A 15,771-nucleotide genomic window follows, 5' to 3' on the forward strand; every position below is an offset into this window, starting at 1 on the left:
GCCTAAGGAACGGGGCACTCAGCACACTTGAAAACTACCATTGTCACAGTGCCTCTATATTCCTGTCTCTGAAACACTTTATGAAAAGCTGGAAAATAAGAGATACACAATTGACACTGCTTATAAAACCTAGTAAATATCATATGTAAGTATATATATCATATATAAGTATAAAACCTAGTAAATATCATATATAAGTAACTGAAAACAGAACGCTTTTATGGTTAATTTGACAAATATGTTTGATGTTAATCTCTGCACATTTGGCATGGTAGATTTTATGACCTTCAAGTACACAGCAAAATTTAAAAGAGAAAAATTAAGTATAACCAACCAAACTTGCTTCATTACATATAAATACCACTAGGTAAGTCAAGAAAACCTATAACAATCAGTTGTTATACTTGAGATGCCAAATCTTCATGTAGGTAAGTGGATCACAGTTGTTATTTACTCTAGAAAAAGGCCATACAGAGGTCAACTGAAGACATAATGCCCAGTCAAGCTGACACATGATATGTAATGATAAGGGACATATAATATCTAAAAGCGGTTTCTTGAGTTATGATTCAATCACAAATGTCCATGTTCAGGCTGCTGACAAGTCTGGGAACTATTATTAAATGCTGAATCACCATTCTTTCTTTACTATTTTTAAATAAATACAGATATGTGTCAACCATTCAATTTTTAAAAAATAACAGTCTGGACACAGTGGCTCATTTCTGTAATCCCAACACTCCGGGAGGCCAAAGCAGGAGGCTCACTTGAGCCCAGGGGTTCAAAACCAAGCTGACCAACACAGCAAGACCCCATCTCTGCAAAAAATTTAAAAACGAGCCAAGTGTGGTGGCATACACCTGTAGTCCCAGCTACTCACGAGGCAGAGGCTGCAGTGAGCCATGATCCCACCACTGCACTCTAGCCTGGGCGACAGAGTGAGACCATCTCTCCAGGGGGAAAAAAAAAGAAGAAATAGTAACTCTTGAAAAAAAACAAGTACTGCATAAAACGCTGCCTTACCTTCATGACATCTCTATACGACCGAATAGCTGCGATTTTCCTCTTTTCATCTTCTTCATCTTCCGGGCCTTCTTCTGCAGCCTCATAGCCCTCATCGTTGCTGCCGTCAGCTTCTACCGTGTTGGCCATGCGATCGATGAGCTGCTCTAGGGGAGGGCTTAATTCCCTTTCTTCATTTTCCTTCAAACCATAGTCCAGTGCTTTATAAATAATAATTCCCAAAGATTCAATGACCTAGAAACATTTAAAAAAGTGGTTAGTGGAGATGACTAAAGAGCTTTCTAGGACTAATTGTGAGGCATAAAATGGTTAGTATGATTTTTTTCCCTCAAACCAACATACAACACATACATAAACCCTTTTTATATTCTCTTAGATTTACACTTTGTGTTAAAAATCTATATTTGCCATTCATTTATAAAATATTAACCAAGTTGATTTTCCATATGTCCAAAAGGTATTTCTGAGAACAGATATAGTTATCAAAAAATATATCCTCTCAAAACTCTTATCCCAATGTTTATCTATTTAGATATTCACAGACATCCCAAGTATCTGAAAGACTGAAAACTCAGTTATGGGTAGCAATTAACTTAAACCTAAACAACAACAAAAATCTGTTATATCCATATACACACATTCCTCTAGTTCCATTCAATCAATGAAAACACGTCTCTCTCAGACGATGCAAACAAATGAGAGACCTTTTGCAAACCCTGAATTTTCAAGGTAGCTCACAGATATTCCTCCCTACCACCCACCTCCATCAATATTACTACCGGGCAAATGAATCTCACGTATCAACAGTAGATACACCACTGTTGCATACCACCTTGACAACTGCTCCAGACTTTGGCCAATGCAGGAAATCCCACTTTATTTCTCAATACTGCCTTTCTGCTATTAAACAAAAAAATCACATATAAAACCTTTTAATTTTATTGTTTTCTCTCTCTCTCTCTCTCTCTCTCTCTCTCTTGCTCTCTCTCCAAAGAACACTGGCAGCCAGCACAGTGGCTCATGCCCGTAATCCCAGCACTTTGGGAGGCTGAGGTGGGCGGATCACTTGAGGTCAGGAGTTTGAGATCAGCCTGGCCAACGTGGCCCATCCCTACTAAAAATACAAAAATTAGCTGGGTGTGGTGGCGTGTGCTGGTAATCCCAGTTTCTTGGAAGGCTGAGGCAGGAGAATCGCTTGAACCCGGGGAAGCGGAGGTTGCAGTGAGCCGACACTGCACCACTGCACTTCAGCCTGGGTGGCCGAGCAAAACTCTATCTCAAAAACAACAACAACAACAACAACAACAACAACAACAACAACAGGCAATGAAGCCAAAGAATTAAAATTAAATCCTGACTTTTACAACACTAGCCAGCTGCCTCAGGGCAAATCATTTTAGTGATGACTTTTCTCATCTGTTAAATGGGGATGTCAATGATACCTGCATTTACTAAGATTCTGTTAAGACTATGCATGGAAGTACCTGGTACAGTATCTGACTTATTATAGGGACTCAAAAATGTTCTCACTGCCCTCTCCTTCCTTCAGCCCACTCTTTTCCAATGTTTATCAGTTACTCCCAAAATAAATACATAAAATCATTCATTTTCATTATTTCATTTATAGCTGGTAATACCACATTTTAAAAAAAGTGCATCACGAATAAAAAATAAAGTCAGAAGTTTCTAACAAGTTAAACAGAGAATCATTGACTGTAGCCCTTAAAAGCACTCACTCATTCAAAATTCTCTACAAAAATTCAAAAATTCTCTACAAAATCTGAAATCTACTTTACCAATGAAATAATATCTTCTCAATCCTAGCATTCAAAATGAATATTATGCTTAAAAATTCTTAACTTCTAAGTGTTTACACAATACTGTTTAAAAATATTTCTTACTGAAAATATGTACTATTTTCACTGGTTTTTATGGTCTGACCTGGCACTGTAGCCATTCTTTTCTTTTCTTTCTTTTTTTTTTTTTTCTTCTTTTGAGACAAGGTCTCACTGTCACCTGGGCTGGAGTGCAGTGGTACAATTACGGCTCACTGCAGCTTCAACCTCCTTGGGCTGAGGTGATCCTCCCACATCAGACTCCCTAGTAGCTGGGAAAACAGGTACACACCACGAGGCCTGGCTAATTTTTTTTGTAATTTTTTTAGAGACAGGGTTTCACCATGTTGTCCAAGCTGGTCTCGAACTCCTGGACTTAAGCAATTGGCCTGCCTCGGCCTCTCAAAGTGCTAGTATTACACGAATGAGCCACCATGCACTGTTTTCTACTACAAAAATGAATTTAAACAATGGATCTTCTAAGTTCCAAGGCAATTGACTACTTTAGTCATCCCTCCTGGCAGAGTCCCAGGACAACCCCAAATTTGTCCACCAGCCTGTTCAGGAGAAGGTACCATTTCAGTGCTTCCCTGGCACAGGGTGCACATTGCTCTCATAGCATGTACCATTCTCACCACAGGCAGGTGCTGCTTAGGGCAAGGATTTTAACTTTCAAAGATGGCAGAGCCTAACACTGTGGTGTGCATTAGGAAAAAACTTGTTAAACTGAACCTAGAGCAGTCACTTTAACAATCAGAGCATCCCACTAATGAAAGTCTCAGAAATAAAAAAGTTAGATTACATTCTGTATACAATTTTTTAAGGCTGAGAAGGTCTTGTTGCAATTATTCCCAGTGAGAAATCACAATTAACTGAGTTTTACACGATTGGATGACTCTAACCATCTATATAACCCTATCCTTCTTTTTTTGTTTTGCTTTTTTTTGTATGTTTTTGTTGCTTTTTGTTTTTTTTGAGATAGAGTCTTGCTCTGTCACCAGGCTGGAGTGCAGTGGTGCGATCTCAGCTCACTGCAATCTCCACCTCCTGGGTTCAAGCGATTCCTCTGCCTCAGCCTCTTGAGTAGCTGGCAGTACAGGTGTGCACCACCACGCCGGGACACTTTTTTATATTTTAGTAGAGACGGGGTTTCACCACATTGGCCAGGATGGTCTCGATCTCCCGACCTCGTGATCCACCCAGCCTCGGCCTCCCTCCCAGAGTGCTGGGATTACATGCGTGAGCTACTGTGCCCAGCCAACCCTACCCTTCTTCCTAGGGAGGGGGGAAAACCCTCTTACATAACCGTATCCCTCCCTCTAGAGCTGGGGGGAGAAAAATCACAAAACCATTGCAAATATCAAAACCAGCAATGGCTTCCAACCATAGCAAAGACCCAAGAATCACTCAGCAAGCTTGCTCTTTTCTCTACTCAGTTACTTTGCCTACAGGAGTGGATCCATTCTTCAAGAATTCATTTTATATCATCTTTCTCTTTAATCCAACACTCTTTTCTACCTCTCTAGGGCTCAGCTCCAAATAAAACAATCATTTTCCCACTTTCAAATGTACAAACTTACAGGAATCTATACTTATTTGCCCTTCCTTCCTTTCACAGTGGAGGAGTAGGTTTTCCATTCCAGTGTAAAGGTCAGCCCCACTCTCCCAACCCCTCATACCCTCCAGTGCAATCTCATTTCTGTGCTCCCTTTACAAGCAAACCTCCCGAAAAGGCGGTAGCAATGCTCATGGTAGCAATGACGATCTTATGAGGCTGCAGAAGAAGGCCTGGAAGATGAAGATGAAAAGAGAAAAATCTCAGCTATTCGTTTATATAGAATCATGAAGGTAAGGCAGCAGTTTATGTAGTGCTTGTTTTTCTCAAGAGTTGTCATTTCTTCTTCTTCTTTTTTTTTCTAGAGAGACAGGATCTCGCTCTGTCACCCAGGCTAGAGTGCAATGGTGCGATCACGGCTCACTGCAGTCCCTGCCTCCTGAGTAGCTGGGACTACTGGTGTATGCCACCACATCTGGCTAATTTTTAAATTTTTTGCAGAGATGGGGTCTTACTATGTTACCCAGGCTAGTTTTGAACTCCTGGGCTCGAGCAATCCTCCTGCCTTGGTCTCCCAAAGTGCTAGGATTACAGACATGAGCCACTATCTGTAACGAGCCCATCTCTCCTTTCTCTCCTTCCATTCACTGTTTAATTCATTTCCATCTAATGTCTTTCCTTCTGAAACCACTGAGACACAAACACTAAAGTCACAAACACTCTGGATTCTAGATTTTCTCTCAACAATTACTTCTCAATCTGTCTATAGATCCTTCCTCCTGCAACTGTTTAACTGATGGAGTTCTTCAGAGCTCATGCACTCTACTTGCTTCCACAATCTCTTGCAAAATGCTCTTATACATAGCCAATGCTACAAATACAGTATGTATTCCGATCTTTCCTTAACTTATATTACTAATCTACAGTTTGTCTCTGGGATGCAGGCAATATATCATATGGTCTACTTAATACATCCATGTGAATAATAAGCACCTCAAACCATAATGTTTGTTTATGGTCTACTTTCTCCACTAAAATGTAAGTTCCAGGAGGTCTTGGATCTTGTCTATTTTGTTCACAGTATGTTATACAGTACTTTGGTTCATAGCAGATACTAAATAAGTATCTCATAATTAAATTGATAAAATGCTTTATAACAGTAATACATCTACTTCTGAGTTCCTTTTTGTATATATAAAATAAAATATGTAGTAGCAATCTTTTCAAAAAGTTACAGAATTTTATTCTTAAAAGTCTGGGTTGTGGCCAGGTGCGGTGGCTCACGCCTGTAATCCCAGCACTTCGGGAGGCCGAGGCGGGCGGATCATGAGGTCAGGAGATTGAGACCATCCTGGCTAACACGGTGAAACCCCGTCTCTACTAAAAATACAAACACAAAATTAGCCAGGCGTTGTGGCGGGCGCCTGTAGTCCCAGCTACTTGGGAGGCTGAGGCGGGAGAATGGCGTGAACCCGGGAGGCGGAGCTTGCAGTGAGCAAAGATCACGCCACTGTACTCCAGCCTGGGCGACATCTCAGACTCCATCTGAGACTCCATCTCAGAAAAAAAAAAAAAAAAAAATCTGGGTTGGGAGAGAATAGATGGCTTTATTGATCATCAGCCCTGCAGGGACACCAAATTTAACCACTATCACAAAAAAGGCACCTTCATAAGAACCAGAAATCAGTACCCGGTTTTAACTGCAGATCACTGAAAGATGCACCAAAGAGGGAAGGAAAGACAGTCTTGAAGTGCTGACGCCACCCCTCCCCCACCTCCTGGCCTCGGCCATGGGCCGCAGAGAGAGAATCTATGTGCTTGGGAGAAGAAAAGCACAGCAACTGTGAGACTTTGCACCGAATTCAGTGTTGTCCTGTCACAGGGGAAAGTAAATCGGGCTGAGGCCAATGACCACTTACAAAGGGAACATTTAGACCAGCCCCAGCCAGAGAGGAATCGCCCAAACGCCTATCCCAGTAGTGGGAACTTGAGTTCTGGCAAGCCTTACCACTGCAAGCTTAAGCGCTCTGGGGCTCTAAACGAACTTGAAAGGCACTCTAAGCCACAAGGACTGCAACTCCTGGCAAGTCCTGGTGCTGAGCTGGGCTCAGAGCCAGTGGACTTGTGTGGTACGTGACCTACTGAGACACCAGCCAGGACCGCTAAAAGAGTGCTTGCACTACCCCTCTCCCAACGCCAAGCAGCACAGTCCGCAGCTCCGAACGAGGCCCCTTTTTTCCACTTGAAGAGAGGAGAGGGAAGAATAAGGAGGACTATGTCTTGCATATGGGATACCAGTTTCAGCCACAGTAAGACAGAAACCACCCCTCATATTGTCTGATGCCCAATTTCTGCCTCCAAAGAAAGAAAAAGTAAAAACTAAAAGGCAGAAATGAAATCCACAAGCAGACGGCCCGGTGCCACACCCTGGGCCTGGTAGTTAAAGATCAACCCCTGACCTAATAGGTTATTTGCATTAAAAAAGCACTGTGAAGATCCCTGTCCTATTCTGTTCCCTTCTAATTACCAGTGTATGCAACCCCCAGTCACATACCCCCTGCTTGCTCAATCGATCATGACCCTCTCACACAGACTCCCTTAGAGTTGTGAGCCCTGAAAAAGGACAGGAACTGCTCACTCGGGGAGCTCGGCTCTTGAGACAGGAAGTCTTGCCAATGCTCCGGGTGAAATAAACCCCTTCCTTCTTTGGCTACTCTGTAACTGAAATTAAACATTTCATTCAACTGTGAATCTAAGTGATAAACCACAATAGTATCAGCATATTTGTGTTGTCACCAATAGAAAACAGATCTTTTCATGTTAAATTACAGTAGTTGCAGATGTCTCAAATAATACTCATCACCACTCTAAAATTAATTGCATCTGCCAATATCATGTAATTTAAGGTACATATGAAGAAGCATATACATAAAACTATATTATAATTTTATTGTGGTAACTATATTTTAGTATAGTTTATTTTATAATCTTAGAAATTGTGTTGTATGCATTTAAAGACATTAGGCTATGTGTGGTGGCTCATGCCTGTAATCCCAGCAAGTTGGGCGGCAGAAGCAGAAGGATCACTTGAGCCCAGAAGTTCAAGACCAGCCTGGGTAACATAGTGAGATCCCGTCTCTACAAAATTTTTTAAGAAACTAGCCAGGCATTGTGGGTAGGGGGTGGGAGAGCATCAGGAAAAATAGCTAATGCATGCTGGGCCTAATACCTAGGTAATGGGTTGATGGGTGCAGCAAACCACCATGGCACATGTTTACCTATGTAACAAACCTCCACATCCTGCACATGTATCCTGGAACATAAAATAATAAAACAAAAAATACATAAAATAAAATGTTAGGAAAATAAAATCAATTTAGTCAGGTGTTGGTGGCCTGTGGTCCTAGCCACTCTGGAGGCTGAGATGGGAGGATCGCTTGAGCCCAGGAGGTCAAGGCTCTAGTGAGCCGTGATTACACCACTGCAGTGCAGCCTGAGTGACAGAGTGAGATCATGTCTCAAAAACAAAACAAATACGTTATTATGAGAAGAAATTATTCATCAGAATACTAAAGAGGTCCCTAGCACAAACAAGGTTATAAATCTCTGATGTTAGAACATTTTAGTGGATGAAAACGTGGGTAGGATATAGAGTCATCGCCATCCTTCTTGTTTCTCTTGCTCTCCCATTGATAAGAAAGAATAAATCAAACTGAATGCTGGTTTTCTGGTTACAAAAAGAAAACTTTGTAAACTTAACTGGGATACTGTTATTGTCAGTCTCATTAACTCACAGTCCTTCCCAGAGGTCAGACAATTGTACTAATGTTGCTCCTGATAGAACTATTGTACAGCTGTCCAGCTACACTGATTTCTTACTCTTTCCTTTATATGCTCTACACTTTCTCGTCTCTAGGCCACTGTTCAATATCGTTTCTATTTTCTGTATAGCCTTTCTCCTCCATTTTGTATGTCCAACTCTACTCATCTTTCCATCCCCTTTCTCTAAAGAATCTCCTCTATGATGCTTTGGTATCCCTGATTCTACCATCACATCACAATCTCTATGAATTAATCAAAACAACTATTTTTTTCCTCAGAATCTTCATGATGTTAATTTGCATGTTTATGTGGTACATTTCAATTGTTACCTTGGATTATGGCTAATTATATACCTATCTTAATTCTCCAACAAGACTAAGCTCCTTGAAGGCAAAATCCTTCTGTAATTCCTCTTTATATCTTCATATTATTTTATAAACAGTAAGAACTCAAAAGTTAATGAGTGCATGAGCCAAGATATAAATTCTTTCCTCTCAGACATATATGGTTTAAAGTTAGATATGGAACTTATGAACATAGGAGAAATACCTGTTACTTCCATCTTTGTCATTCCAGCAGATCACTGTAGTGGTGATCCAGCCTGAACAGCTCTGAACCATCCTGGAGGAACTGCCAGCCCAAGGATATCTGGTCTGGTTAAACGTCCCAAGTCTACTCACCCTTCCTAACTTAAACCTGAGCCAGAAAGCAGTTCTAAAATTAACCCATACTCTTAGAAATACAGGCATAACATGGCCAGGTGCGCTGGCTCACGCCTGTAATCCCAGCACTTTGGGAGGCCAACCAAGGTGGGTGGATTACGAAGTCAGGAGATCGAGATCAGCCTGGCTAACATGGTGAAACCCTGTCTCTACTAAAAAAAATACAAAAAAATTAGCTGGGTATGGTGCCGGGCGCCTGTACTCCCAGCTACTTGGGAGGTTGAGGCAGGAGAATGGCGTGAACCTGGGAGGCAGAGCTTGCAGTAAACTGAGATTGCGCCACTGCACTCCTGCCTGGGCAACAGAGCGAGACTGTCTCAAAAAAAGAAAAAAAAAAAAAGAAACACAGGCATAAAAAGACTTGGCATTATTACACTGGCATGTGCACCAGCTGACTCATCACTTTCATTGGATTGAGGGAACGTCTAATATTTTGCCAGAGAAGCATATACCTAGTTCTTCAGACACTGTCTTGAACTGGAGACAAGGGGGGACTACCAGAAAAATGACTGAAATGTAAGAGTACCTGGACAGGTGACTTTGCATAGATATATACTTATTTATGCAAATTACAGGAAATTATTGGCCAAAACATGTGGAAATGCTTTTTAAAAAGAGAGAGAGAGAGAGAAAAGACAGCATCACATCTAAAATATTCATCTGAGTTACTAGTCTCGAGGCCGATGGAAAACCGTTGCTCATGTGCTATCACAGTAGCACCAGCCCCCTTACCTAACCCTTGGACATTTCCGGGGCCTCTGACATTCGTTAAAATGAACATGAATTACAGTGTAAAGTTTTAGAGCTAAATGGAACAAGTGGTTTTAAAGCCCAACCAATTGATATGGGGTAGAAGAAAAGAGGGTACTCAATAAAAGCACGTATTCTAAAATTTAAGGCTACTCCAATGTCATATCTACTTGTTTATCCTGTGTGGAACTGCTTGTTCTCTAGCTGCCAGGTCTGACCACTGAGGGCAGCCTCACTGTTGAATAGCAGCACACACACTAACACCAATGCTTCGTGCAGAGCACCCACCACCCATCCCATAACCAAGCCTTCCCGTCACCGTGTTATTCCCTTTCATCCAGCCCCTCTTTGTGCTGACTTTGACTTCCTAAAAGTATTGGAGTCCATATTTGTGTCCTTTGCTGGCGTGATCAAGTATGATTCTTCTTGGTATTTGCTAGAATGCAGCACTTTGCTCTACATGGAGTATGCGCTTTAAAATTTTTGTTTAACATGTGTAAATAGCAATAGATAGCATAAGTCTTAAATGTCAAATCTGCTGCAATGGAGATGACCTATATCAAATATCAAGGTTGTTGAGCACGGCGCCCAGCCCTTTCAGTCCTCATCTAACAAACAGCAGCTGCTACTGCCTTTGTTGTCATGCTTCATTACCAAAATCCCCTCTTTTCCAGCTTAAAAATTTTAAAACCAAAACCAGAAAAGTTTCTTCAAGTCCCCTTGTCAATCAAATACTGTGATTTCCTTATATCTGTATAGCACTTTAGGAGTATGTTTTCCTCTATACATTAAATGTTCCTAGGAAGCAGACATTAATTTTTCTCATTTGAAACATGAGAAAACTGAGGCAGTTAATATGTAACAAAGTCAGGCTGGAGTCCTCCTGACTTATGGAATTCCATATCCAAAATTGTCGTCTCCCACAGAACTGCACACCTGGACATCTCCCATTCTGCCATTCTTGGTCTAAAAGGTGGCATCAAGAATTAAATCCTATTCCATGTGTTGTATAATCATCAGAGAACACACCAAATGAGGACTTTCCTTGTTCCACACCACATAAATACAACCAGTTCAGTATTCAGATTTCTGGTAAGCTCATTAAATTATCAACCCTTTGGGTTTACAGTCAACCATAATGGCCAAGTCACACACATCATAATAGTTAAGCACATTTCTCCTTTAATGTGTGTTTCTTTTTTTTAGCTTGTGAAAGATGTTTTTCAGACCTGGTAAAAGGTTACATAAATCCATCTTATCCTATTTATTTATTAATTTTATTTTTTTGAGCTGGAGCCTCATTTTGTCGCCCAGACCGAAATGTAGTTGCACAATCTCGGCTCACTGCAACCTCCGCCTCCCGGGTTCAAGCAATTCTCCTGCCTCAGCCTCCTGAGTAGGTGGAATTACAGGTGCCATCCATTACGCTCAGCTAATTTTTGTATTTTTAGTAGAGGTGGGGTTTCACTATATTGGCCAGGCTGGTCTCAAACTCTTGACCTCAAGTGATCCGCCTGCCTCAGCCTCCCAAAGTGCTAGGATTACAGGTGTGAGCCACCACGCCTGGCCCCTGTTTATTTTGAACAATAATTTTAGCTTGGTAGAATCATGTAAAATCTAGAGTCTGCCACCTAACACATTCTCCATCAATCCCAGACCAAAACTGGCCAATCTGGGTATGCATTCTGAGTCTTTAGAAAATTAATTTAAAGGTAAGTCCCAACTAAGAAGCCCTTCAGAATACCAGAGACATTTTCCCCATGCTGACACTGATTGCAACCTAACTTCATAAAATGATCTCACATTTTTCCACTGTGTTCACAAAAATACTTTGCTTTAATAAAATACTTTGTCACAATCTCTAAATACTATCGCAGTCCCACATCTAGTAACTCTATACCTCAAAAGCATAATTTTCTATTAACCTAGCTAATGTCCACTGTGCATAGTTCCCTTCACTAATTCAGTCAACAGACATTTCCTAAGAGCAAAGTGTATGTGGCAATGGAGATACAGCAATGAAGAAAAGAGAGGTCTATGGCCTTCACAGAGCTTTTGACTTGGGGAGAACAGATAATAAACTGACTCATATAACCAATTTAAACATTACAATAACGAGGTGTCATGGGAGCATATAACAGGGAACTACAACCTAGTCTGGGGTCACGGAAGCCCTCACTAAGACAGTAAAGTTTCAACAGACACCTGAAAGATAAGTAGGAGTTACACAGGAGCAGAAGGGGTTATAGTAGAGTTCCAGAAACAGGAAGTACTGAGTATGAAGGACCAGAGGTCAAGAAGAACATGGAATGACTGAGAAAAATCCTAAGGACTAGAGGAAGAGCGAGAATGAAGCTAGACCAGCAGTTAGGGGTTGGGGGGTCAATTACACAATCATATAGGGTCTCATACAGGCTATCTCAAGCATATGGGTCTTTATCAAATAAAAGTAATACAGGATACTGATATGTTTTGTGGACCAAGATGATCTCACCTCATTTTTTTTTTTTCAAGAGACAGGGTCTCACTATGTTGCCCAAACTGTCCCAAATACCTGGCTTTAACTGATCCTCTTGCCTCAGCCTCACACAGTGCTAGGATTACAGACATGAGCCACCACACCCAGCCTGTCTCTAAACAGAATTTAAAAATTACTCAGGCGTGGTGGCATGCACCTGCGGTCCCAGCTATTTGGGAGGTTGAGGCAAGAGGATAGCTTGAGCCCAGAAAAAACTGCAGTGAGCCATGTTGGCACCACTGCACTCCAGCCAGGGTAACAGAATGAGACTCTGTCTTGAAAACAAAACAAAAAAAATTGCTAAAAAATTTTTTTACGTAGAAGATACACTGTGGTACTGGCAAAAGAAATAATAAAATAGATCAATGCGACAGAGTACAGAGCCGAGAAATGTACTCACACAAATAAGAGTCAACTGATGTTTCACAAAGGAGCAAAAGCAATACAAAATGAAGCCAAGATTGTCTTTTCATCAAATGGTTCTGGAACAACTGTACATGCACAAGTAAAAATATGAATCTAGACATGGACCTTAAACCTTTCACAAAAATTAACTCAAAAGGGATGATAGAGCTAAATGTAAAATCCGAAAAATATAAAAGTCCTAAAAGACAGGTAGCATTGGGTTTGACAATGATGTTTTAGATACAACATCAAAACACCAAGCTGGACTTTATTAAAGACATTTTTCAGAGAATAAAATGACCAAGTCACAGACTGGAAGAAAATATCTGCAGAACACATATCTAATGAAGAACTGGTATCCAAAATATACAAAGAATTATTAAAATCCAGTGAGAAAACAACCCAATTATACAATAGGCAAAGAATGTGAATGTACACCGCACCAAAGAAGATATACAGATGGCAAATAAGCACATGAAAACATGCTCTACATCATATGCCAATGAGGAACTGCAAATCACAACAAGATACTACTATACCCCTCCAAGAGTGACTACAATATAAAATACTGATAATACCAAATGCTAGCAAGGGTGTGGAGCAACAGAAACTCTCGGGAATGCAAAACTGGGGGACAATTTAGCAGTTTCTTACAAAACTAAACACACTATTACCAAATGATCCGGCATATATGCTTCTTGGTATTTACCCAAATAAGTTTAAACCATGTCCATACAAAAACCTGCACATGAATGTTTATAGTCAAACTTAGAAGCAACCAAGATGTTCCTCAATAGGTGAATGGGTAAACAAACTGTGGTAAATCCAGAAAATGGAATAACATTCAAAGATAAAAAAGAAATGAGCTATCTATGTAACAGTAATGATGGACATGTGTAATCATATATCTGTCAAAACCCATAGAATATAAAACATAAAAAGTGAACCCTTATGTACTATCGACTTTTAATTTTTCTTTTTTTTTTTCCTTTGACACAGATTCTTGCTTTGTCGCCCAGGCTGGAGTGCAGTGGTGCAATCTTGGCTCACCGCAAGCTCCACCTCCCGGGTTCATGCCATTCTCCTGCCTCAGTCTCCCGAGTAGCTGGGACTACAGGTGCCCACTACCATGCCCGGCTAATTTTTTGTATTTTTAGTAGAGATGGGGTTTCACTGTGTTAGCCAGGATGGTCTTCATCTCCTGACCTCATGATCTGCCCACCTCAGCCTCCCAAAGTGCTGGGATTAAAGGTGTGAGCCAACGCGTCCAGCCGACTTTTAATTTTTAATGTATCAATATTGGTTCATCAATTGTACTGCATTAATGCAAGATATTAATAACAGGAGAAAGTGACTTAAGATTATTGTGAGAATTCTCTGTACTTTCTGAGCAATTTTTCTGTAAACATAAAACTGCTTTAAAAAAATAAAGTATTAATTTAAAAAAATATATACAGGTAATGTGGCTTAAAAAATACAGTGTTGGAGAATGGATTAGAAATGGGCTACAGCAGATGCAGGAAGATCAAACAGGAGGCTATTGCAGTAGAGTCAAACATAGGGCTGATGGTTTCCTGGGATGGGTAATAATAGTAGGTAGACAGAGAAAGAGTCTTTAGGAGGTAGAATAGACAGGACTTCACAATGCATTAAATGTAGGCAGGAAAAAAAAAATGATTCCCAGGTTTCTAGCTTGAGCTAGTAGGGATAGTGGTAGAATTTACTGATATGGAAAACTGGAGGAAAAACAATTTGGATGAGAAAGATGGCAAGTTAAATACCTGTGGGAAATATAATCACAGACACTAGATAGGCAGCTGTGTGGGTGGCAAAGGAGAGCCATGGGCTAGGAACATACAGTGCGATTCCCTGGCATATCATTGGTTAGTGAACTCACAGAGTGTATGAGACAGCCTAAGGAGAGAATGCAGACAGGAGAAGAACTAAACATTCAGTGGCTGGCCAGAGGATGACAAACCAAGAGATTGGACTGTAAAGGAGCAACAGGGTTGGGAAAGGGAGAAAAGGATGAAATCCAAAAACTGTGGTATCACAAAAACCAAAGAAAGAAAATATTTCAAGAAGGAAGGCATCGTCATGTGTATTGAATGTGAGTAAGAAGAGGAACTCTACCACACGTCCACTGGATTCAGTGAGGTGGAGGTCACTGGAGACTTTGGCAAGGGCAATCTGGGTGAGTAAACAGAAACTTGTACACAGCAGTCTCAGAAAATTCTATGAAGAAAAGGGAAAATACATGGCAGTAGCTGGAGATAAGACAGGGCAGAGGTAGGTGTTTTTTAGTCTGTCTTTTAAGACCAGAGTTTTAAGTATGTTTTGAATGGTGATGAAAAGAAGGTAGAGAGGAAAAAGTGGAAAATGATAGAAAGACAGGGATCGAAGTTACTGACAGTGATACAGCAATTATTCATGACTTCAGTCTGATAAACTAGATCCTCAAAAATGGCTAGTTATGACTCAGTGAACAAAAAGAGTAAAAAGTAATTAAAAAATTAAAATAAAAAGCTAGTCATTTCTCAAAAAAGAAAAATCTTCCCCTAGTAATTATTTATTTATTTAGACACAGGGTCTCACTCTGTTGCCCAGGGTAGAGTGCAGTAGCATCATCATAGCTCACTATAACCTCAAATCCCTGAGTTTAAGCAATCCTCCTGCTCAACCTCCTGAATAGCTGGGACTACAGATGCACACAACCAGGCCCAGCTAATTTGTGTATTTTTTTGTAGTGATGGGGTCTTGCTATGTTACCCAGGCTGGTCTCAAGGGATTCTCCCAAAGTGCTGGGATTACAGGCGTGAACTACTGAGCCTGGCCTTTCCCTAAAATTTAGATATGCCTCTGTTGCCTTTTTAAGTGGTAAATAGGCATATGTATTTGCATCTGCATAAGAGTTAATTCTGCCTACAAAAACCTGCAATATCCTAACACTGAAAACTATACATTACTGAAAGAAAGTAAAGGTCTAAGTAAATGGAGAAATTATACCAAATTTATGGATTGAAAGACTAATACTGCTACAATGTCAGTTCTTTCCAAACTGACTTAAAGTCAACGCAATCTTAAAATCCTAGTTAAGACTTTTAGAGAAACTGAAAAATTGATTTAAAAATGTATATGGAG

At 40.5% G+C, this 15,771-nt stretch overlaps 1 protein-coding gene across 1 annotated transcript in view; it reads right to left on the reverse strand.

The window, feature by feature from the left end:
- SPIRE1 (spire-type actin nucleation factor 1) overlaps positions 1 to 15,771 on the reverse strand; it is a 208,556-nt gene that overhangs the window by 95,513 nt on the left and 97,272 nt on the right. The window contains exon 3 of the mRNA XM_011985524.1: positions 1,024 to 1,257. Coding sequence (XP_011840914.1) covers positions 1,024 to 1,152 — 129 coding nt within the window. The 5' untranslated portion in view covers positions 1,153 to 1,257. The remainder of the gene's footprint in view (positions 1 to 1,023; positions 1,258 to 15,771) is intronic.

The sequence above is a fragment of the Mandrillus leucophaeus genome, unplaced genomic scaffold (genome assembly GCF_000951045.1).
Source record: "Mandrillus leucophaeus isolate KB7577 unplaced genomic scaffold, Mleu.le_1.0 Scaffold286, whole genome shotgun sequence".
NCBI classification, from domain to species: domain Eukaryota; kingdom Metazoa; phylum Chordata; class Mammalia; order Primates; family Cercopithecidae; genus Mandrillus; species Mandrillus leucophaeus.